General features: G+C 39.5%; 1 protein-coding gene across 1 annotated transcript in view; it reads left to right on the top strand.

The window, feature by feature from the left end:
- The window catches only part of LOC106582301 (low-density lipoprotein receptor-related protein 1B), a 272131-nt gene that overhangs the window by 30626 nt on the left and 215839 nt on the right, over positions 1-25666 (top strand). Inside the window, exons 7-14 of the mRNA XM_082967167.1 lie at positions 705-950; positions 2175-2372; positions 3488-3692; positions 11650-11814; positions 12769-13013; positions 19659-19790; positions 20100-20327; positions 21781-21955. Of these exons, the coding sequence (XP_082823293.1) occupies positions 705-950; positions 2175-2372; positions 3488-3692; positions 11650-11814; positions 12769-13013; positions 19659-19790; positions 20100-20327; positions 21781-21955 (1594 nt within the window). The remainder of the gene's footprint in view (positions 1-704; positions 951-2174; positions 2373-3487; positions 3693-11649; positions 11815-12768; positions 13014-19658; positions 19791-20099; positions 20328-21780; positions 21956-25666) is intronic.

Here is a 25666-nt window from a genome sequence, read left to right as displayed (position 1 = left end):
ATCATGGCTAGCTAGCAAGGAGACTTCGGATCTGTAGTGTCCTTTTCTCACCAGAATGCCTTTTCACTTACAATAATCAGGTGCCTAGCTGCTTCAGAGAAAAGTATTCCATTACAGACTGGGGAGTGAATGGGAAACAGACTGCACAAAGAAAGAAAAGTAATTCTTATTTGTTTTCCCTCTCCATATTAGTTTTGTGAAAGGAATAGTAGACAACTGCACAACTTTCCGATTTCATTTTGTGCCTTGGCTATAATAAAGGCGTTATCCCTCAGGTCATAACAGAACTGTGGAGCCTCTTTCATTATGAAATAGCTTTCGTTATGTTGTATATGCAGCGGAAATATTCTGTCATCATGCTTGACTAGCAATCTCTAGCTCAGAGCAAAAAGTGTTATTCTTGTTCCAGCTAGTTTTAATTCTGATATTATTTGCATTTCCATTCTTTTTTTAAGCGTACCATGCAGTGTATGGCCCAACATATTGTGGTATATTCTTTTTCTAACCTCCGTTTAGGATCCCCCTGTCCATTAACTACCCAATGCTCTTTTGAAAACCATCTCAGATAAGTGTTTGGTTCTTGCTTCCTGTCCTCTCTCTCTCTACTTCCAGATCGGAGTTGGTTCTTACTTCCTGTCCTCTCTCTCTCTAATTCCAGATAAGAGTTGGTTCTTACTTCCTGTTCTCTCTCTCTCTGCTCCCAGATAAGTGTTTGGTGGCCAAGGTTGGCTGCAGCCATCAGTGCACGGTGGTACCAGGGACGGGGGTGGTCTGCTCCTGCCCTCCAGGGCTCCACCTGGACTCTAACAACAGGACGTGTGAGGCGGTGGACTACTGCAGTAGGCATCTGAAGTGCAGCCAGGTGTGTGAGCAGTACAAGACCACCGTCAAGTGTTCCTGCTACCCAGGCTGGAGGCTTGGCCCTGATGGAGACAGCTGCCACAGCACAGGTTAGGTGACAGAGTGTGTCTGTGTGGGGGTTGTGAGGACTGCGTGTGTAGAGAGAATAGAGTAGAGTACTTTATTGATCCTAACTTGGGAAATAGTTTTATTGCTCAGCATCATTAATAAATTACAAAAACAAGACCAGCATGCATGATAAACACATTTTTTTTAAACACTTGATAAGACATACAGGATGGTTCCTCCACGTTAATAGCCATTAATGATAGAGACCAGTGTAAGATAGGTAAAAAATACTGTTGTCTATCCTACTCCTGGGAATCAAGCAACAACAACATTCCTATTAAGAAGGCATCAGAAAGAAGGCATTGTGTGTGTGTTTGGTGGAGGGGGGGTATTTTACATAAATCCAATCACACAGCTTTACATGACTGGAACAAACCGTCTACTTGTGTTGTAGTTTGTGTGATTGGATTGATGTTTTGGATGTTTTTTTTGCTTCTGTGCTGCTGCTCGTAAACGAGGAGAACATGGCAGAACATGCAGCCTTGATGTGTCACATTCAGATTTATGAAGCTTGTTTTTTACTACTCGCCTCTCTATTTCCCTCAGAGATTGATGGCAGTTGCAGTGCTAATCATATGTTAAAACAGGGAAAGAATAGGCAATTTACTTAAGAATCACATGAACATTTTATTGGTTTTTACATTAATCAATTTTCTGCGCACAATAGAAAACTGTGTAAGAACCTAATTTAATTTAGACAAATGGGCTATTGAATCTGTGTTGATGTTTCATGCAAGAGCTCTAGCTTTTGTACAGAGAATTTCAGGTATAACTGAATTATAAGTAGGGAATTGTCAGCATAGCAAGTAGCGAACATCCCTTCTCCCTATAGTATCCAGTCTTTCTCATTGTTCTGTGATTTGAGGATAATATGTGTCTCCATAGTCAGGATAGGATTTCTGTTCTGTGCATAACACAGGTTTTGCCTTAGAGTAACCTTGTATCTGGAATTCTCTGAAGATAAGGTGTGTGTACCAGTGCCAGTCATGAAAGAGCATGATCCAGTGCGTGTGCATGGGCGTGTTTGTGTAGTCATACGTACCTGTGTATGTCCTCCGCTAATGGCTCCAGTTCAAACCGCTCATGTTGGTATTGTTATGGCATCGGTCACCTCCGCTTTAACATCGGTCACCTCCATTTTAACATCGGTCACCTCCGTTTTAACTCTTTCCTCTTTGTTTCCTTCCTTTCTTTCCTTCGGCCAGATCCCTTTGAGGCTTTCATCATCTTCTCTATCCGGCATGAGATAAGACGGATAGATCTTCATAAGCGAGACTACAGCCTGATGGTGCCAGGGCTCCGGAACACAATTGCGCTTGACTTCCACTTTAATCACAGCCTGCTCTACTGGACAGATGTGGTGGAGGATAAGATCTACAGAGGACGCCTCTCAGACTCTGGAGGTATATAGGTCCTATACGTTAGATCTAGGCTACATGTTAGATCTAAATGGTGTATTCTATTGGGCTTTCAGACTCTGAAGGTACATAGGTCTAAGCTGCACATTAGATCGTAAAAGCTGTGATGTATTGAGGGTATCAGAGTCATAAAATACTTTGGTTAGGCTAAGCGTTAGATCTAAATGCTGTGATCTATTGGATGAGGAGGATAAACATGGCTTCCTTCCCTCCCACTCTTCAACTGTAATGGAACTTTTTTTAGACTTTCCAACTATATAATTTAGTTCAGTAATGTTCTCATTTTAGTTCTACTTAGCACCTCTTTGATGCTGTGAGCGATACTGTCCCTCCATTGAGGAGTTATTTCAGTAGGGTAATGCTGAGTGTAGTGGGTAGACTCTAGGACACTCAGTAGTCTTCCCACTGTTATAGTACGTCTCTGAAGACTTTGATGAATTACAACTTCTTGTTTGGTATTTGGGTTGGTGTTTTGTGCTACACTACATTCTGTGCCTCTGCTGCAATAGAACTCTTTCTCTTAATGTGTTCTTAATATTTTACATTAGGAAGGTGTTAATGTTTTGTACACTCAGTGTATTTCTCCCTTTTGTGATCCTTCCACAAAGGCTCCAGCAGCAGAGGATCACTGTAAACAGCTGGATTATAGACATACTGGCAAAACCTTTTATGTTTAATGGAACACTTTTTTCTTACTCAAGAGTTTTTTTAGCTATGGTTTTCTCCTCAAAAAATGTAATTTTGTTGGAAGACCAACAAACAAATCCCCTCAATACGGGGGAAATTATCAGGATGAGTTGAATACATCCCTTCTCCAGTCTTCTCTCACCTAGTGTGTGTCAGTGGAGGCTGCTGATGGGAAGATGGCTCATAATAATGGCTAGAACGGAGCGAATGGAATGGCATCAAACAAATAGAAACCATGTGTTTGATGTATTTCATTCCATTCCACTGATTCCGCTCCACGAGCCTGTTCTCTCCAATTAAGGTGCCACCAACCTCCTGTGATGTGTGCATTGATGACCATGGTGCTGTGGGTTGGTCCGTCTCACCGGGTCTAAAGGGTGGTGACCATGGTCCTGTGGTTGGTGTTCCATCAGGTGTGACAGGGATCGAGGTGGTTGTGCAGCATGGGCTGGCCACTCCAGAGGGGCTGGCGGTAGACTGGATAGCAGGGAACCTGTACTGGATCGACAGTAACCTGGACCAGATTGAGGTGGCCAGGCTGAATGGAGATATGAGGACCACACTGATAGCTGGATGGATGGAGCATCCACGGGCCATCGCTCTGGACCCAGGACAAGGGTGGGTGCTAACTCACATCAGACCTGGGTTCAAATAGCGATTGTTTTCTGTAAAATACTTTGAGTGTTTGATTGAGTCTGTCTGGAGTGACAGATGTGCAGGGTTTACACTTTTGGGATTATTCAATTTGTTCTGTTGTGCCAGACAAGCTCAATCAAACAAAGCTAAACTATTTGAAAGAAAACACATACTATTTAAATCCAGGTCTGACTCACATACTGTACACAATCAATCAGGTTTGAGGTCATAATATGAAAAACAACCGCCTTCATATTCTTCTACTTCCATCTCCCTTGATGTATGAAGATGTCTGCTATGTTAAGGTCCATTAGTGATAAAAATATAGGAGACATTCATAATAATACTGTGGACATTCTAGTGAAGACAAGTGATATGGCTAATATTTTCCTCTTCCCTGACTCATGCACTTTAGCACTCTTACTTTTTCTATTTTAATACATTGCTTCAATTAATCTCTGAACAATCTCACAGGCACAAAGTTGGATGAAAAAAACAGAATAAGAAGATTTTTTGGCATAGTGGGTTTAGCCTAGTTCTTCCATTTATGCATACTGATGAATTACGTTTATGTGATCATAAAAATCATTTGGTTTATTTTGTTTTAAAACAAAGTCCAGACATTCATAAAAATCAATTAAGTAGTCTTATTAGAAATAAATCTGCACTGCACATTTTAAGGGGGATGACTGCATTATAGAGGATAACATATTATGATTAATGGATGATTTCTGTGCCTACAGGAAAAGTTTCTCTCCATAGCAATAATTCTAATGTAATTACTTGAATCCACTCAAAAGAGTGGGCCATTGATCTAAGGGGCCTGATCCAATGAATAAGGCTATTGATCTGTAGAAGGATATTTTTCCTAACACTGTTTAATTGTCATCATTGCCTAATTTAAGCCTGTGCTCTTTAAGGGCTCTATGGGTCTCCCGCACTTGCCTGTGGTTCTGTGGGCAAAAGCAGGATAGTTGCCATGTTTGGGCAAAGAAATCGCAGTGTTCATTTACAGGCTACATTGAGCCGTACAATGTCATAAAAAGCAGATGGCTTCCAATTCCAGCCAATGTCACAGATGCTGTGGAACATGGATTGGTTTGGTGCAGTTCTAGGCCACTCAGACTGCTGCCAATGTGTATGTTCACGAGTCCCACTGACGGCTATACACTTATGGCTATGTAGTTATTGAAGTTTGCAATGCTATTACATTGACAAAAAAATTAAAATTGTTATGAAAGACCCCCCCCCCAAAAAAAAAAAAATTAAGGGGACTCTTGGAATTATCTCGTACGAATGGCTTAGTGTCTCTTTTGAACAATTTAGTGTCTTGTTTGAACAACTTTTTTATTAAGTTGTTCAATTAAGATACTAAATCATTCAATCAAGATACTAAGTTGTTCGAATGACATACTAAGTTGTTAGGACGAGATAATTCTAAAAGTGTATCTGTTTTCTTTTTTCGTCTTAGCCTTCAGGGATTCCATACCCTTAGTCTTGGTCATCTGAGGGAAAGTAAGAATAATACACTTAATCTTCAATGTTTGCTTTAGAGCTGTCCCCGAAGAAAAAAATCTTTGCCAACCAAAAGTCGTATGTTCTTTTAAAACGTGTATTTTTCCATATATAGACACACCCTATGTGTTTTAATATAATCAACTACAATACATATGCATTGAGCTTGTCTGATGCTTTAAGCGCACTGTTTGATGAAATAAGACACAAATGACTCGAAGGAGCCTGAGATCAAGATAACCGCCATCCTCCTCCCACTCCTACACCTACTGGCTTTTGCAGATTCTGGCTTTACTCTCCTGAAGTTGCCGGTAACAGGCTACATGAGGAGTCGGCAAACTTTCTCATGTGGAATGCCAATTTATCTTACTTACCATTTCTACCGATCTGTGTGCCAGTTATGGTTTTCATATGCACATTTTCGTGGAACAGTTTCATTGCATTTATAATAACGTCTTCGTATCTCAAAGTCATTGTCATATGATTAATCAAAATTCGATCTAAATCAAAATCAAAATGATACAAAGCTAAGAAGTAATGTCTATTGCCATTGCCAAATATCTAAAAATAGCCTATAAAGCCGATAAATAAAAGCATTGTAGCCTGAAGTTAGAAAATATTCTGATAAAAATAAATATCCCATACATCACATTGCCTACACATGGCCTGTCTGCAACAAACTTGAAACATTGTATCAACTATTAACTTAGGTCTGGCCCTGAAGCTCATGCTAGCAAACTTGCAACATTGTATAAAATATTCTGGGCCCTCAAGAGTTTCCTGCAGCAGTGAGCTCGGAACAGACACAGCTGTAGGCTATTTGCTCACGGGATAAGAAGTAATCAGATAAGACTATTTTATGACGTTTCCACTGGATCAGAGCATTACGTTGTTCCCTTTCACGCTAAGTGGTTATCGAAAGGGAGAGCTCGAAAGATTTTTCAACTACATTGAGGAAATTTTGTCATTCTCAGTCGGTGTAAAAACAGACTTTGTTTACTTGCTGTTTGAGGTGAAGAAAACATTACTTTGAGAAGCTCCGCAGCTCATTAGTCGTGTTGCGGTAAGCCATTCAGAAATACTATCAGATCCCCAAATGACGCATTTATATGCGTCCTTTTGCATGCAGGCCAGGTAGCTTATAGGCCTACTTCTATGCATAATCAGGTGCGTGTTCTTACTCAACATTGACAGAAGCGCTCCAAACAAAAGACAATAGCTTTGTTTAAATACTCATACTAACCATACTATTTGTAATGTAAATTGAGTATGTAGTATGCTTATTAGTCATATTATGCATATAGTTAGTATGCCAAAATTCCCAGTTGCCGTACTACTACATTCGCCAAAATACAAAGTATTAATGCAGTGGACACTATTTCAATGCTTTTAGGGCCCTTAATGGAATTCTTCAGAAAATGGGAGTAGCTTCACAACATTTTCAGATGTCAAGAAAACTGTGGAAAATATACAGCCGAACTCTGCCGAGAGCACATTCATTGCGTTAACAAATTATGACAAATGTTAAGAAAATGGTGAGCAATGTAATAAGGTAATGACTTTTCAAATAAGTTACGTTACATGTTATGTTGGCTGACAATTTATCTATGCTAGCCTTATGAACCGCATAAGTACCCGTATGCTTGTATGTACCGTATGTTAGCTAGCTACCTAATGTTAATTAGCTACTAATACATCGAACTTGCCGATATATTAACTATATGCTATCTAACTAACTGCCCAACATGTAATGACTTGATTATTCACTTCATTCTTAGCTTAGCTAAGTGGTATAGTCGTTGTGCATTCTCAATGGAAATTGCACGCTCTGGATAAGAGCGTCTGCTAAATGATGTAAATGTAAAATGTAAATGTCTAACAAGCTAGCAAGAAGTTGCATAGCAACAGCATCAACTTCCAGTAGAGAGGCGAAGCGCTAGTACACTCAAAAGAAAGGACAGTTCTTTTACAGAAAACTAAAATGATCTAATAGTATATAGTATGTAGTATATACTCATTAAGTATGTAGTAGACAGTATGTTAGTATGGGTATTCGAACAAAGCTAATGACTAAATTGACAAAACTCATAAATGGAATTAAACAAAAAAACTTGTTTCTCAGAAATGTAGCATAGGTTGTGCGCTTTGCAAACAGCGTGTCCACTCCAACAATGAGATTAGTAAAAGGCTGGAATAATAATATGTTGAATGCATTAACAGAAATTACGGTAACCAAACAAACATTGTAGATTCGACATTATATGAATTAACGGTAAATGTACTACTGGTGATATATATAATGTGGAATTGATAGACACTAACAATCAAATGCTAACAATTCACACAATGAAGTTATGAAACAGTGAGTATGCACAAATTGACGGGAGAGAGTACATTCTGGAGAGGGACATCTTAGCCACATGCCACTTCTACTTCAATCCCCGGCACCTCCCCGATGGATTAGTCTCGGCCTCCGCAATGGATTAGTTCACTGAGATGGGCACGAATAAGACAGGTGTCTCGTTGCATAAATAAAATAATAATAATAATAATAATAATAATAATTATATTATATACCCCCAAGCCATAAGACTCCTGATATATATATATATATATACACAGTGCCTTTGGAAAGTATTCAGGCCCCTTGTCTTTTTCCACATTGTCTTACGTTACAGCCTTATTCTAAAATCAATTATATCGTTTTTTCCCTCATCAATCTACACACAATTCCCTATAATGAAAAAAATGGTTTTTGAAATGTTTGCTAATTTATTAAAAAAAAGGAAATCTTAAGTATTCAGACCGTTTACTCAGTACTTTATTGAAGCACCTTTGGCAGTAATTACAGCATCTAGTCTTCTTGGGTATGACACCACAAGCTTGAAACACCTGATTTGGGGAGTTTCTCCCGTTCTTCTCTGCAGAATCCCTCAAGCTCTAAAAGGTTGAATGGGGAGCATTGCTGCATTTTCAGGTCTCTCCAGAGATGTTCGATGTCCGGGCTCTGGCCGGGCCACTCAAGAACATTCAGAGACTTGTCCCGAAGCCAATCCTGCGTTGTCTTGGCTTGTTGTCCTGTCTTGGCTGTGTACCACCGACAACGACGAGACAGCCTATAGGGAGGAGGTCAGAGACCTGGCCGGGTGGTGCCAGAATAACAACCTATCCCTCAACGTAACCAATACTAAGGAGATGATTGTGGACTACAGGAAAAGGAGCACCGAGCATGTCCCCATTCTCATCGACGGGGCTGTAGTGGAGCAGGTTGAGAGCTTCAAATTCCTTGGTGTCCACATCAACAACAAACTAGAATGGTCCAAACACACCAAGACAGTCGTGAAGAGGGCACGACAAAGCCTATTCCCCCTCAGGAAACTGAAAAGATTTGGCATGGGTCCTGAGATCCTCAAAAGGTTCTACAGCTGCAACATCGAGAGCATCCTGACTGGTTGCATCACTGCCTGGTATGGCAATTGCTCGGCCTCCGACCGCAAGGCACTTCAGAGGGTAGTACGTACAGCCCAGTACATCACTGGGGCAAAGCTGCTTGCCATCCACCACCTCTACACCAGGCGGTGTCAGACGAAGGCCCTAAAAATTGTCAAAGACCCCAGCCACCCCAGCCATAGACCGTTCTCTCTACTACCGCATGGCAAGCGGGACCGGAGTGCCAAGTCTAGGACAAAAAGGCTTTTCAACAGTTTTTACCCCCAAGCCATAAGACTCCTGAACAGGTAACCAAATGGTTAACCGGACTATTTGCATTGTGTGCCCCCCCCAACCCTTCTTTTAAGCTGCTGCTACTCTCTGTTTATCTTATATGCATAGTCACTTTAACTATACATTCATGTACATACTACCTCAATTGGCCAGACCAACCAGTGCTCCCGCACATTGGCTAACAGGGCTATCTGCATTGTGTCCCAACACCCGCCAACCCCTCTTTTTAAGCTACTGCTTCTCTCTGTTCATCATATTTGCATAGTCACTTTAACCATACCTACATGTACATACTAACTCAATAAGCCTGACTAACGGGTGTCTGTATATAGCCTTGCTACTCTTATTTTCAAATGTCTTTTTACTGTTGTTCTATTTCTTTACTTACCTACACACACGCACGCACGCACGCACGCACGCACGCACGCACACACACACACACACACACACACACACACACACACACATACCTTTTTTTCGCACTATTGGTTAGAGCCTAAGTAAGCGTTTCACTGTAAGCATTTCACTGTAAGTAAGCATTTCACTGTAAGGTCTACACCTGTTGTATTCGGCGCACGTGACAAATAAACTTTGATTTGATTTACTTAGGAGCGTTGTCTTGTTGTAAGGTGAACTGTCGCCCCAGTCTGAGTTCCTGAGCACTCTGGAGCAAGTTTTCATCAAGGATCTCTCTGTAATTTGCTCCGCTCATCTTTGCCTCGATACTGACTAGTCTCCCAGTCCCTGCCGCTGAAAAACATCCCCACAGCATGATGCTGCCACCACTGTGCTTCACCGTAGGGATGGTGCCACGTTTCCTTCAGACATGACGCTTGGCATTCAGTCCAAAGAGTTCAGTCTTGGTTTCATCAGACCAGATAATCTTGTTTCTCATGGTCTGAGCGACTTTAACTTCAAGCGGGCTGTCATGTGCCTTTTACAGAGGAGTGGCTTCTGTCTGGCCACTCTACCATAAAGGCCTGATTGGTGGAGTACTGCAGAGATGGTTGTCCTTCTGGAAGGTTCTCCCATCTCCACAAAGGAACTCTAGAGCTCTGTCAGAGTGACCATTGGGTTCTTGGTCACCTACCTGACCATGGCCCTTCTCCCCCATTTGCTCAGTTTGGCTAGGCGGCCAGCTCTAGGAAGAGTCTTGGTTGTTCCAAGCTTCTTCCATTTAAGAATGATGGAAGCCACTGTGTTCTTGGGATCTTCAATGTTGCAGACATTTTTTGGAACCCTTCCCCAGATCTGTGACAATTTCGAGTCTCATAGCAAAGGGTCTGAATACTAATGTAAATAAGATATTTCTGTTTTAAATCTTTTATATATTTGCAAACATTTCTAAAAACCTGTTTTCACTTTGTTTTTATGGGGTGTTGTGTGTAGATTGCTCAGGAATTGTTTTTATTTAATACTTTTTAGAATTAGGCTGTAACGTAACAAAATGGGGGAAAAGTCAAAAAAGTTTGGACACACCTGCTGCGTGAATCAGGCCTTCATAGTTGAAATGCTGCAAAGAAACCACTACTAAAGCACACCAATAAGAAGAGATTTACTTGGGCCAAGAAACACGAGCAATGGACATTAGACCGATGGAAATCTGTCCTTTGGTCTCATGAGTCCACATTTGAGATTTTTGGTTCCAACCGCCGTGTCTTTGTGAGACGTGGAGTAGGTGAACGGATTATCTCTGCATGTGTCGTTCCCGCTGTGAAGCATAGAGAATGAGGTGTGATGGTGTGGGGGTGCTTTGCTGGTGACACTGTCAGTGATTTATTCAGATTTAAAAGCACACTTAACCAGCATGGATACTACAGCATTCTGCAGCGATACGCCATCCCATCTGATTTGCGCTTAGTGGGAGTATCATTTGTTTTTCAACAGGACAATGACCCAAAACACACCTCCAGGCTATGTAAGGGGTATTTGACCAAGAAGGAGAGTGATAGAGTGCTGCATCAGATGATCTGGCCTCCACAATCCCCCAACCTCAACCCAATTGAGATGGTTTGGGATGAGTTTGACCACAGAGTGAAGGAAAAGCAGCCAACAAGTGCTCAGCATATGTGGGAGCTCCTTCAAGACTGTTAGAAAAGCATTCCTCATGAAGCTGCTTGAGAGAATGCCAAGAGAGTGCAATGCTGTCATCAAGGCAAAAGGTAGCTAATTTGAAGAATATATTTTCATTTATTTAACACTTTTTTGGTTACTACATGATTCCATATGTGTTATTTCAAAGTTTTGATGTCTTCACTTTTATTCTACAATGTAGAAAATAGTAAAATAAAGAAAAACCATTGAAATAGTAGGTGTGTCCAAACTTTTGACTGGTGCTATATATATATATATATATATATTCTACTGTTTGAATAAAATGCATCCCGGTCGACCAGCCAATTGGGGTCAGCCCTAGTTTGCTTTTGTATTCAACACAGTGAATGGTTTTGTTATCTAGTTCGTGCTGTTGTCTAGTTTTGTCCATTTTCAAATGATCTTAATTTATTCCTTACATGAAGGCTTTTTCTTCAAGTCCTCTGTAATCTATCAGTCTTCTTTGGATCATCTGAATGAGTTTTATTGTCTTGGGTTTTCTGCTTGCTCTTCGTAGTCTAAGGCTGGTTACTGTAGAGCGCTTTGTTGATGTTGAAGTAAAAACATCTTTATACATTCATTTTCTTGGTTGATTGAATGTTTTTAGAATCCTGTTCTGGACAGACTGGGACGCTACCTTCCCCCGTATCGAGGCTGCTTCAATGAGCGGAGGAGGACGACACATAGTGTTCAAGGACATGGAGATAGGAGCCTGGCCCAACGGACTAACTCTGGATCATTTGGAGAAGAGAATCGTCTGGACTGATGCTCGGTAATTCACTTACACGTTATAATGTTTTTTGTAACCTTTATTTACATATAACCTTTACAAGTCAATTAATAACAGATTCTTATTTACATTGACAACCTATCAGGATAGGAGCACAGCAGTGATCAACATTAGGCTGCAATTATGCCTATTTGGATACACATATGGTATAAGCATGAACAGCATGCTATATTCTTTGCCTCATCTCCTTTAGGGAGATGTTCAGTTACAGCGAACAGAAGGCTAATTTATCTAAATGTGCCGTAACCACAGGAAGACGTCTATGATGAGAAAATATCACTTGTAAACCTTCTCTTCTATCGTCAGAATATACATTAAGATAAACATTCTACAGCATTCCCAAAAAACACCTTATGACATCCTTGTTAAAACACCTTCCTCACTATTTGGGAACTGGTGGGAACTGTGCTTTAAATTAATTTCTCATTTAAAAGTAAATAAGGAGCTGCAATGTATGCTACCATGGTAGCCTTACCTGGCTAGTCTTTTTAATCTGTAGACATTCACCTTACTTACTCTTACTTTAACATACAATACATTGAATCAAGAGTAAATATACCAAGTGAATGAGCAGCTGCAATGTACTGTTCAGTACTCCCATGCCATAGCTAGTCTATTTACTGTATATAGACCGGCAGCCTCATGATGAAATCCATACCACAGTGTCTCTTTTCACCAACAGCTCTCATGCCTTCTATGCTAGTCTGTATATACTGTATCTCTTTCTCTGTACAATCTTATGACATCCATATAATGTCTTTTCCCTCTAACAGCTCTGTTGTCATCTTATCTGAGCTGTATGTTATCTACCTGGCTAGTCTGTTATCTGTATGAAGACAGTCTAACCTATCATGTCTCCGATGCCACCTACTCTGGCTAGTCTGCTTACTGTATAGAGTCACCCTCATACTGTATCATATCTTCTCCCTCTCACAGCTCTGATGCCATCTACTCAGCGCTGTACGACGGCAGTGGGGTCATAGAGATCCTAAGGGGACATGAGTATCTGTCACACCCCTTTGCTGTGTCCCTGTTCGGGGGCAGTGTCTACTGGACAGACTGGAGGACTAACAGCCTGGCCAGGGCCAACAAGTGGACGGGTCGTAACGTCACAGTGATCCAGAAGACCAGCGCTCAGCCCTTTGACCTACAGATTTTCCACCCCAGCAGACAGCCACAAGGTAAACAGCCTAGACCTACACTGTTAGCCGTTTTTGTAATTTTATCAGTAACTTAATGTATTAATAAACATTATGATACTGTATAAACTGAATAAAGTAGATAACCGTAGAATGCACAGTAAAATTCCATACATTTGTTTTACATCACACTGTAAGACAGTTCTGTAATTTCAACAGTAAAACACTATAGAAGGCACAGTAAAATACTGTATTTATCTTTTACAGTGGTAATTATGGTGCATTGTGGGAAAATGTTGTGGGCGGTAAAGAGTCTCTTGCTCATTAACATATTTGAAGGCGTGCCTTATAAGAGGCTATATTTGTTGCACCCGTGAGTGGGTGTGCTGTACCAATTCAAGTGATATGTGGTAGTGGTTACCTGACAGATATGTTTATGTAGAGTACAGATCAGAGTAGCAGAATGTCTTAAACCTTTAATGGTGACTATTCATGTCCTTTGATCTGTTTTGTCCTCTAGTTCCTGTCAGTTTACAAGCCTTTGTTAAGGCCTAAGGTGTAATATAAAATAGCAATTACTGATTTTATTTTCATACATTTTAGTAATAAAGTACTGTATTGCTGTTATGCTATACAGTTTTTGCATATCAGATTGGGCTCTGTTTCCTGCAGTGTGAATAGCCAAAAGCTTCATGGAATTGGATATTTCAAGCCACATGTCAAACCACCTTTTAGGTGTCCATGGCAGGCATAGTTGTCACGTTAGCTTGCTACATAACTTCTGAGTGATAGGAAGCACGAGCACCACCACCAATCAGCCTACACCGCTGCGCACACACCCGTTGTCACAATGACAGCTAGCGTAGCCATGTCAGCAAATGACTGCTGTCTGAACACACACACATCCGATTTGGTCACTTGTAGCTTGCTGTTTGTTTGGACACTCGGTATTCCAAAACGGATTTGAAAAACAAAACTGATTTGAGCATTAAGGCCTGCAGTGTGAACAAGGCTTTAATGGTTAAATATTTACCCATGTCCATTTGATCTGTTTGGCCTGTAATCACGGCCAGTTTGATGCCTTTGTTCTTAGTGATTTGTTTAGGACTAAACAGCAATGAAGATTCTCCATATAAAGTATTTATCTCACTTCCCTGCTGTATCCTGAAAACTGGTTGCATATAACTCTTCGTAAAATTCTGATAATAATATGTATCAGATTTGGCCCATTATTTTCTAGATGAACTGATTCTACTCATAATTCCTCTGTGTATTGACTAAGAAGCTTTTCCGAATAGGTGAATCCCCTGTTTTATTGAGATGAAGAGAGAGACTATAATGGTATTCATTTTAGCTGCTTCTCTGCCATCATTGGGGCTGCCAATCATGGGGGTTCTCAGCATACCTACAATGAGAAAGGGCTGAATGATTGAAAAAGGTGGTCATGCAGAGAATTAGCTTGAATTAATGGTACCTCAGAATGTGTTTTCTCCCTCTGCCCAAATTAGGCTAATTGGTTCATGCTAAAGTGTCAAGCCGTTTAAAAAAATAATTGAACTAGAATTAATGACAGGAACTGCAGAATGAGAGCGTGTTACGAATAATCCTGTCGACACAGATGATAGCCTTTCTCTGTATATGCCCATTGGAAGTCAGAATAAAGGAACTAATTAAATCAATTATGCAGATTATGCATATAGGTGTATGGAAAGTAAAATAGTCTCACCAGTTGCCCCCCGATTTCATTTCATAATCCGTTTGGCATTTCAATATACTGTCATTTTCAATGGTTTTTTGTTAATGCCTCTTTGACTATAGGTTCAGTGCAGATAGCATGGCAGAAGGCCTGAATATATTACTCTCATGTAATGTGCATAATCAACAGTTATATTTCCGGGCTCATAACATCTTGGATGCCGGTATTCTCTTTCCTTTAACGACCACCGGATTTACTCTCAGACCCTTAAAAATATAATATTTCCTAAGAATGTATATCGCCGGCCATGAACGAGCATTCGTAGTTTAGTAATCTGGTTTGCATCTATTCAGCAATTCCGGAATGATGCCAATGTGGTAGGACTTAATGTCTGTTTCCACCTCTGTAACTGCCTGCCCGAGACTGTTCTGCTTAGATAAGTGAGCAAATTGAACTGCACGTTTAAAGAAGCCAGTAAGTATGTCTAATCCCATTTTAAAGAGCCCAGTGGGGGAGAGTTGGCTAATATCCACTCCAACCAGTCAGTCCCAAAGCCTGTAGATGCTGGTGCTCTCTGCTTGGCCCTGCAGATCTGGACCAGAGAGACCAAGAGAGGGAGGGAGGGAGACCACAGGAGAGCTGTCAGTGGTACAGTACTTGTCTCTGGGGGTGTTTGGTGGGTGCCAAAACTGGAGCTTGTCTCGGGGCGTCAACAGTCTTGTTGTAAATACATCGTGTGGTGTGTGTGTATGTATGTATGTGTGTGTGTGTGTGTGTGTGGGTGGGGTTAAAACAGGGAGGAGGTGCCAATGATTAGTTAAGGGAAAAGTCTGTCCCAATGCCTCCCAGTGAGGAACTGTAATTGGTTAATTATAGCTACAATAACACATCAAACAGATCCTAACACTCTCCCCTCACTGCTCTGGTGATACACAGCAGACTAACATGATCATATTGGAAATACAAGAATAGTGTCCGTACATTTGTCAAATGATGAATCTCAGATTGCTTTATATTCTATTTACATAGACGCAGTACAGTGTAGTAAGTACCAGTAGTTGAGTAATGATGATTTCATATAAAGTATTCTGTATTCATGGCTGCGTTAATGCAACCAAATCTACTGAGTGTGCCTGAAATGTTATTAAACAAAATGACCTCTGAATGCATCTCCACATCTTTGCACTGTGCTTGCAGAGATTCGGAATGAATACATCTGATCAGCATGCATAGTGCATGCAATCACTGCATGGAAGTAAGCAGCTGCTTCAAATACATACAGAGTAATAATATTTGAAGCTATAATGATAATTTTGTATTCAGAAAAAGGGCAACTCACATTTACAAGGTAAATATGTGTCTTTCCTACACAGCCACCTTGTCACATTTGCTTCTGAGTGATGGAACGAAAGAGAGGAGTGTTGTTGATAATACAACCTGGTTATAACACATCTTGCTTGACAGAGCCCCAACTCCCTGCATTAGTTTAACATAAACACGTTGAATTATTAATTAGATTTAGAAAATACACCTCCATGTGTGGCTGAATATCTATGCAGTCGTATTAAAAAAAATATGTACCTTTCAAAACAGTGACTGTTAAAAAAACAACAACTGCATAATACACTTCACTCCACATATTTTACTGTAACATTTACCATGACTACCTGAGGCCTTTTATGAATATTCTAGCACCTCCTGAGAGTTGAGATTTACAACAGCCAAGTGCCCCAGCCCTGGCTTACACTACGTAGTATACCCAGTAGACTTTACAGTTTGCATTGAAAAGATATCACTCTTTGGAAACTAGCATATTTCTGCTCTTTATGTTAGCTAAGCATGGGGGTTTATTTATTCATGAGACGTCTGCCAGTCTAGAAATGAACAAAGTCTTTCCCATGTTATTGTCATTTCTCAAGGCTGAACGCTGAAATGCATCCAGGCTTTGGTTTCCTATCATGAGTCAAGTGTTGTTGGGTATGTTTTCAACTCACACAGACAGAACAGACGGAGCAGACGGAGCGATTTTCTCTCTACTAAACCATCTGAATGTATAATGTATTCAACGAGACACAGTCCAGGAAATGAGTTTGGAAATGAGTTTGTCAAACTTGCTTTAGGTAAATCACTGCAAAAAGGTATCTTTATATCTGGTTTGAAAATGTACCAAAAGGAAATATCTATCCAAGCTGAAAAAGCGGTGCATTTATTCATCTGAAGTGACTGTTGACAAAGAAGGAGAAACTCTGTTTGTTTGTATACTGCTTATATACTGCTTATATAGGGAGCAAATTCTCCAGTGTTAAATAAACACAAATGATGTTTCCATACAACCATTTCATGCGGATTAATAATATATCATTTTATAAATGCCGACAGACAAGTTGTTCGTTCGACATGGTGGGATCGTTTTGTGTCTGTAAAATTCATTATGCGAGAAATGGCGGTGGAAACACCTTTATCTGCAAATATTGATATAATAACCATTGTATCAAAGTAAACTTGGAGTCACGTGATGATACATTTTTTGGTCCTCCAACAACAACTCGGGAAAGCATGCATTTTATTAGACAACAGATTAAATAAGTTATGATGAACTTCACAGAGATGTGAATGTGCAAGGTGATGAGCTTGATCCTCTCTCCAATAAATATCCAGGGTCTTATTCTGGTGACATGATGATCGATGCTTGGATGCCGTTTGACAAATACAAATAATATCGGTTTTATCCATAATAATCTCATCATGTAGGTAGCCTACCCCCACTGTATCTGTGAGCTGTTGGCAAAAGTGCATGTGCCCAAGACCAGAGTGGGCACATTTGCTATATAAACAGTGTTTGTGACAAAACCATTAGTAGAGTTGAAAATGCGATGGAAACCCACTACGTGATCACGCTCAGCCTTAAATCCGAAAAAGTACATTTGATGGGAACATCTCTGGTGGGGAAATGTGCATATTGTTTTATGAAGATTTTTGAATATTTGCCAGAAAATCTGTAACAAATTGGATGGAAACCTAGCTGTCGAGCGTTTTAAACACTGAAAGCGTGGACATGTATAGACACTGGAACAGCGTTAAATTAACACAATGCTTAGTGTAAAGACTTATTTCCTAGAGTGCCTTGCCTTTCGAGTGAATTGTATAGTTACCACACATGACTGCATTTGATAGTGACAGACATGGTTGTTGCATTCATCCATTTTCAGTCCTAAGGACATCACCAAGTGAGATCCTAAGAAAAATGGTATCACTAAAATGTAATTATTTAGCACAATACAATGTGAAATCCATAAGGCCTTATTTTGAGGGCCTACACTCTAAACATAATTCAATACTTATAGATTTAATTGTTAACACTCATTGGTGTAAAATTATCCCAGTGTTGGTGTTAATAACCAGATTTGAAACAAAACCACGCCCATCATTATCATATTTCATAGCATGGTATATTGCAGATTGATTTTAAGAATTGTTTTTTCAATATATATGTTTTAATTTAATTAAATGTTGTACATTGATTGATAAATGAATGTTAAACAATAAATCATGGATTTATTGTGAGTGAAGGTGTAAGCTATATAACATGGATTTATCAGACTTTTTAGTGTATAGATGCTCCAAAGGACTGCATCAGTGGCTTGTAGGCTGTGTGTGGAAGCCAGGAGATACTAAATGTGTTTATGTTAATTAATAGTCCATTTTTATTTATTTATTTTATTTAACCTTTACATAACAAGGCAAGTCAGTTAAGAACAAATTCTTACTGTGCCTCGACACATTCCTGTCTCGGAGCTCTACGGACAATTCCTTCGACCTCATGGCTTGGTTTTTGCTCTGACATGCACTGTCAGCTGTTCGACCTCATATAGACAGGTGTGTGCCTTTCAATATCATATCCATTCAATTGAATTTACCACAGGTGGACTACAATCAAGTTGTAGAAACATTTCAAGGATGATCAATGGAAACAGGATGTACCTAAACGCAAATTTTTTTTTTGCATTTGTATTCTAACTTTTTTTTTACCCCTTTTCTCCCCAATTTCGTGTTGTCCAATTGGCAGTTACAGTCTTGTCTCATCGCTGCAACTCCCGTATGGACTCGGGAGAGGAGAAGGTCGAGAGCCATGCGTCCTCCAAAACACAACCCAACCAAGCCGCACTGCTTCTTGATACAATGCCCACTTAACCCGGAAGCCAGCCGCACCAATGTGTTGGAGGAAACACCGTACATATGCGAGAAAAGCAAAACTGAACCACCCAAGCCTTACCAGGAGTAGGGAGTTACTCTACCATTTATTTATTACTCTTTAGTTTGTGTAACTAGGTTTGCTGAGTCAGCATCCATTTCAAATGCAACTGCACCAAAGATGTCCCACCTACCCCATCCATTTCTCCTGATGCATTGCCAGTGATTTAGACCACTTGAAAGCAATGTTGAAACACGAGAACCAATGTGGATGGTAGTAGGTGTGGATAAGGTGGATTGCCATTTCGTCAGCGTTATTGTTGTATCAGAGGGAGTATCAGAGGGATTCAGCATTATGGTTGAACAGTACAGGTGGCCAACTGGCCATGGAAAAACTTTACACACAGTTTTACTGCTGTTCCTTTATTTCCTGCGTTTCAAAATAACCCTTTAATTATATTGGTCTGTTGCAGATTTTCAGAACTAAGCATCTGTATTTTATGTTTTTATAACCTTTACCCTGTCAGGAAGGTAAGCAGAACTTTTGACCATAGGCCCAAAACCAGATCATACTTCTGTATTTCAACACTAGTGCCCTACCAATTACTCTGTTATATACTTTATAAAAAGGACTTCCTACAAATGTTTTCCACAGAAATTAGATTCTAGGGAGGCTTTTTGTTCAATTCACTTCATGTATTCATCATGGCCCAAGTGTTTCTCCTCCTTTTGCATCTTTTTCTATATTTTTGCTGACAAGTCTCAACCTGACCCCCTCCTCTCTCTCACTCTCTCTTCAGCGTCTAACCCATGTGAAGAGAATAATGGGCGTGGCCCATGCTCACACCTGTGTCTTATCAATTATAACCGTACTGCATCCTGCACCTGTCCACACCTCATGAAACTGACCCTCAACAAACAATCTTGCGCCGGTGAGTGGGACAGCCATCTTCAATCCTATAACACCTGTATCTATCATTTTTGTTATCAAAGACACAAACAAGTGGGATATTGTAGACAATCACAAAACAAAGAACCATAAAAATGACAGAATTATGTTTTTACATATTTATGATTTCATTGGCATTTGTGAAGTATTGACTTGGGATTATGATTAGGGATAAACGTCAGCATTTGCATGTCATATCTTACCCCATAACCATATCTGACTAAAAAGGTTAACCGCTTCACAAATCAATGGTAGTCATTGATATTTCTCTCCTAATCTGATTTCTCCATAGTGTTGAAAAGGTTCCTCCTGTACATCCGGCGGTCAGAGATCCGTGGGGTGGATATTGACAACCCTTACATGAACGTCATGACGGCACTGACCGTCCCAGACATTGATGATGTCACCGTGGTGGATTACGACACCCAGGAGGAGAGGATCTACTGGGCGGATGTAAAAACACAGACCATCAAACGGGCCTTCATCAACGGCACCCGCCTGGAGACTGTCATCTCTGGAGGTAGTTAATGGCTGAATCCCAGTATGTAGGCTATGGGGTGCCACTTGAGACACAGGCACTGTCTGTCCTTCATAAGTGTGTAATTCAGAGAGATAATAATGTATCAGAGATGGTTGAGTCATGGTGAGTTACCTTGCCTAAGACATGACGACTCGTGTTAACTCCCCTGAGCTTATTCCCAGGCTTTAGCTCAGTTGGCTAACATAGTCTTGTGGTGTGAAGGAACTCTGGGAACAATACTGTATAGGCCTTTAAATAACGTAGTGCCAGGGCCTGCCACTCATTTGATTAATAACATGGACATTTATATTTCGAGAGCTTGGGACTATAAGGTTCCATCTGTAAAAAGATGATTCTGAGATAATTGGCTTTAAAGTTTCGAACCCTCATTGGTTTGAATGGTGCCAGCAATTGTTTATCTCATATTCTTCTGAACTTAACAACATGAATGGGGGTATTTAGAGTACTATATAGATAGAGAACATTGAACAGAACAAGATCATGTCAATAACAAAATTTTGACAAAAAATGCAGATAGGAACTTAAAGTCCCAAGCTCTCCATTTTCTGATTGGCATTACTAAGGGATGAAAAGAGTCAAGACAAAGGCAGGAAATAACTTCTACGATCATTATTTGTTTTGTTGTGGCTTTGGTGGGAATATCTGTTTTGCCAAATTGTATTGCATGAAAGTACGTATTCAAAGCGCAAAAGACAATTGCTGTTTTTCAAGAAGAGCCTCCTCTCTTCTTTCTTTGATGATTATCCACAGAGCACACCCTAATTCCCATTCTTTAAATTTGTGCCATAGATTTAATTCATGACCACCTGATAAAGAACAGAACCCTGCCTGCATAAGCTTTTTGACACACTCTATTATAATCTTTACTTTGGTAACACATTATTTTAAGGGTCGATAATAAAGCATTTATAAACCATTTCTAAGGCATTTACAAACGTTTGCTCACCATTTATTAATCATGACTCCTGCATTTGTAAATGTTAGTAAGCTAGTTATTCATACATGTATATATATTTCACTAAACATCCTGTGTTGTGTGCTTATTCTTTTACTAGGTACTGCTGTCTACTATCTCCCAATTGCATGTTCATATTTTTGTAAGAAATTACACTGGTCACTCAAACATTTCTAAAGTATTAATAAAGTATAAATAGCGCTTAATAAATGATGAACACACACTTTATAAATACCTTATAAAAGAATGGTTTATTACGGATCCATAAAATAAAGTGTTATCTTTACTTCCTCTTTATTAAAAAAAGTATATAAATATATCAATTGTTAGGAAACATAAACAACATTGAATACCAATGTTTTGGTACCTGTTTGCTGTCCCAAGGTCTGTATATTATCCTGTCTAACTGATGACCCATGTGATTCTGTAAAACTAGATGTTGGATTGACAGCCTCACTCTCTTTGTTATCCCCTCAGATATACTAAATTGCCGTGGGCTGGCATTAGACTGGCTCTCTAGGAATTTATACTGGCTCAGCTCAGAGAATGACGAGTCTCAAATCAATGTCGCTCGCCTGGATGGTTCCCTGAAGACCTCAGTCATTCATGGGATTGATAAACCAAGGTGCCTTGTTGTGCACCCCACTAAGGGGTAAGTAGATTAAACCAGCATCTGTGTACTTCATCATTTTCTACTGGGCTCACCGTCAGCGTGGGATTAGGAAAAACAAAAACCTTCCATGGGTAGACAAGACACTGATGTTTTCATAAAAGTACATTACCAAGCTTCTGTCATGAAAAAAAACAGAATCTGCAGCAATTATTCAGTGGAAATATTTATATTGTGTGCAATTTAGCCACACAGTATCAACATGAAAAAAGTAAACAGCTCTCTACGACTAAATTTATTCATCCTAATCAGACAGGTGTTTTACATTGACGATACATTGGAGATAATATAAGACAAGTACTGAAAACAATAGAACACTATGAAAAATCTGGGAAACCAGGTCTCGTATTCATAGCTGACTTTGAAAAGGCCTTTGATAAAGTATTACTGGAATTCATATATAAATGCCTGGACTATTTACATTTTGGAGAATCTCTTATACGATGGGTTAAAGTCATGTATAATAACCCCATGTGTAAAACAGTAAATAATGGCTACTTCTCAGAAATAATTAAATTGTCAAAAGGAGTAAATCAAGGCTGTCCTTTATTAACATATTTATTTATTTATTATGGCCATTGAAATGTTAGCTTATAAAATCAAATCCAACAATAACATAAAGGGGTTAGAAATCCAGGGCTTAAAAAAAGAAAGTGTCACTGTATGCTGACGATTCATGTTTTATTTTAAATCCGCAATTTGGATCCCTGCACAGCCTCATTGTCATGCCGTGTGTGTAGGTGGCAGGGAAGTCAGGCGCAGGAGAATCAAACTTGGTATAAATGGAGTAGTTTAATAATGTAAAACAAAACCTCCAAAACCAAAGTACATAATAAAATAAACGTGGATACAAGAACCCGTCGTGCACCAATCTAATATCACGAGCATAACAACAAACAATCTCTGACATGGACATGAGGGAAAACAGAGGGTTAAATACACAACATGTAATGAATGGGATTGGAACCAGGTGTGTAGGAAGACAAGGCAAAACCAATGGAAAATGAAAAATGGATCAATGATGGCTAGAAGACCGGTGACGTCGACCACCGAGCACCGCCCGAACAAGGAGAGGCATCGACTTCGGCAGAAGTCGTGACACTCATAGAGGATCTAGATAATTATTCTAACCTCTCTGGATTAAAACAGAATTATGATAAATGCACCATATTACGTATCGGATCTCTAAAAAATGTTACTTTTACATTACTGTGTAGTTAAAATGGTTCGACAGTGAAGTGGGCATACTGTACTCGGAATTTATATCCCAAAATAAATAAATAATTTCACAACAATACATTTTAATAGAATTTAGCCAAATTATATACGGTTTTGCTACCATAGAAAGGACAACACCTGTCTATTTGTGGAAAAATCACCCTGATGAATTCTTTAGTCATATCCCATATACCTACTTACTTAAAGTGCGTATAGAAAGTCAACACCCCCTTTCAAAATGTTCACCTTTTGTTGCCTTACAGCCTGAATTGGAAGCACATAAAATTTGACTTTTTCCGGCTTTATTAACAAACAGTAACCCACAATATCCAAGTGAATTATTTTTCTTAAAAACTCTTTAAAACTTTTTCTTAAAAGATTTCTAAAAATTAAAACCGTAAAAAATACATTATTTGGGTAAGTGAACCCCCTCCCCTTCCTGAAAGGCAGCAAAAGGTAAACATTTTGAAATGGGATGGTGACTTTCTATTCCCACTGTATGGCCTTACCTACACCTAACTACTTGTTTTTTTAAATTATATGAGGAAAAAATATTCCACCTTATTTGGAACGGCAAGCCAGGAAAAATTAAACGGACCTATTTATATAATGAATATGAATTCGGAGTGCAGAAATATTAAAGCATTGGACCTCTCACGAAAGGCTTCAGTTATACAAAAACTATACTTAAATCCAAACTGGTTCTCTAACAGATTAGTAAGAATGGCTCACCCCATGTTTAAGAATGGCCATTTTCCCTTCATTCAGATTACAACATCTCACTTTCGGTTATATGACAAACATTTTTAAAACAAGCAACAGATAACTGGTTGCAATTTCAGTTTAATCCACAAATAAAAAAATAAAACAATTTAAAAGTTTAGAACATATATTATGGTTAAACTCAAATATACTAATTGTAAGAAATTTTTTAATACTGTATAATCATTGTAAATGATATCATAAATAGGACTGGTGGAGTTAAAAAACATAAAACAAACATGGAAATGTCTGCTCTTCAAAATTACAACTAACTGATTGCAGCATTACTGCAAAAATGGAGGAGGCAAGTGGAAAGGTGAGAAGGTAAGGAACTTGTCTGTTGGCCCTGCATTAAAGACCAAAATTGTCTAAAGAAAATTGTGAGAAATAAAAAACTATACCAGTTTAATTTAAGGACCAAAAATTTGACAACTGCACCATACAGGTAGCAAAATAATTAGGAGGAGATTTCCGATGTACCGATTCCATGGCACAAGGTTTATGAACTGATACACAAAACGCCGGATTCAAAACTTACAGTTTTTATATTTTAAATGATTATACAAAATGTTTGCAACCAATATAATGTTATATATATATATATATATATATATATATATATATAATATAATATATACAGTGCATTGAAAGTATTCAGACCCCTTGCATTTTTCTAAATGGATTAAATATAATGTTTCCTCATTCAATCTACACACAATACCTCATAATGAAATGTTTGCAAATGTAAAAAAAACAAACAGAAATACCTTATTTACGTAAATTCAATTGATTGGACATGATTTGGAAAGGCACACACCTGTCTATATAAGGTTCCACAGCTGACAGTGCATGTCAGAGCAAAAACCAAGAAATAAGGTTGAAGGAATTGTCCGTAGAGCTCCGAGACAGGATTGTGTCGAGTTACAGATCTGGGACAGGGTACCACAAATGTCTGCAGCATTGAAGGTCCCCAAGAACACAGTGGCCTCCATCATTCTTAAATGGAAGAAGTTTTGAACCTCCAAGACTCTTCCTGGGCAATCGGGGGAGAAGGGCCTTGGTCAGGGATGTGACCAAGAACCCGATGGTCACTCTGACAGAGCTCTAGAGTTCCTCTGTGGAGATGGGAGAACCTTCCAGAAGGACAACTATCTCTGCAGAACTCCACCAATCAGGCCTTTATGGTAGAGTGGCCAGACGGAAGCCACTCCTCAGAAAAAGGCACATGACAGTCCACTTGGAGATTGCCAAATGGCACCTAAAGGACTCTCAGACCATGAGAAACAAGATTCTCCGGTCTGATGAAACCAAAATTGCATTTTTTGGCCTGAAAACCAAGTGGAGGAAACCTGCCACCATCCCTACAGTGAAGCATTGTGGTGGCAGCATTATGCTGTGGGGATGTTTTCAGCGGCAGGGACTGGGCTACTGGTCAGGATTAAGGAAAAGATGAACGGAGCAAAGTACAGAGAGATCCTTGATGAAAACCTGCTCCAGAGCTCTCAGGACATTTACATTTACAATTACGTCATTTAGCAGACGCTCTTATCCAGAGCGGCTTACAAATTGGTGCATTCACCTTATGATATCCAGTGGAACAACCACTTTACAAAAGTACTTCTATAGGACCTCAGACTGGGGCAAAGGTTCACCTTCCAACAGGACAATGGCCTTAATCACATAACAAAGACAACGCAGGAGTGGCTTCGGGAC

The sequence above is a fragment of the Salmo salar genome, chromosome 21 (assembly GCF_965601325.2).
Source record: "Salmo salar chromosome 21, fSalSal1, whole genome shotgun sequence".
NCBI classification, from domain to species: Eukaryota; Metazoa; Chordata; class Actinopteri; order Salmoniformes; family Salmonidae; genus Salmo; species Salmo salar.
This window is presented reverse-complemented; position numbering and strand designations above follow the sequence as displayed.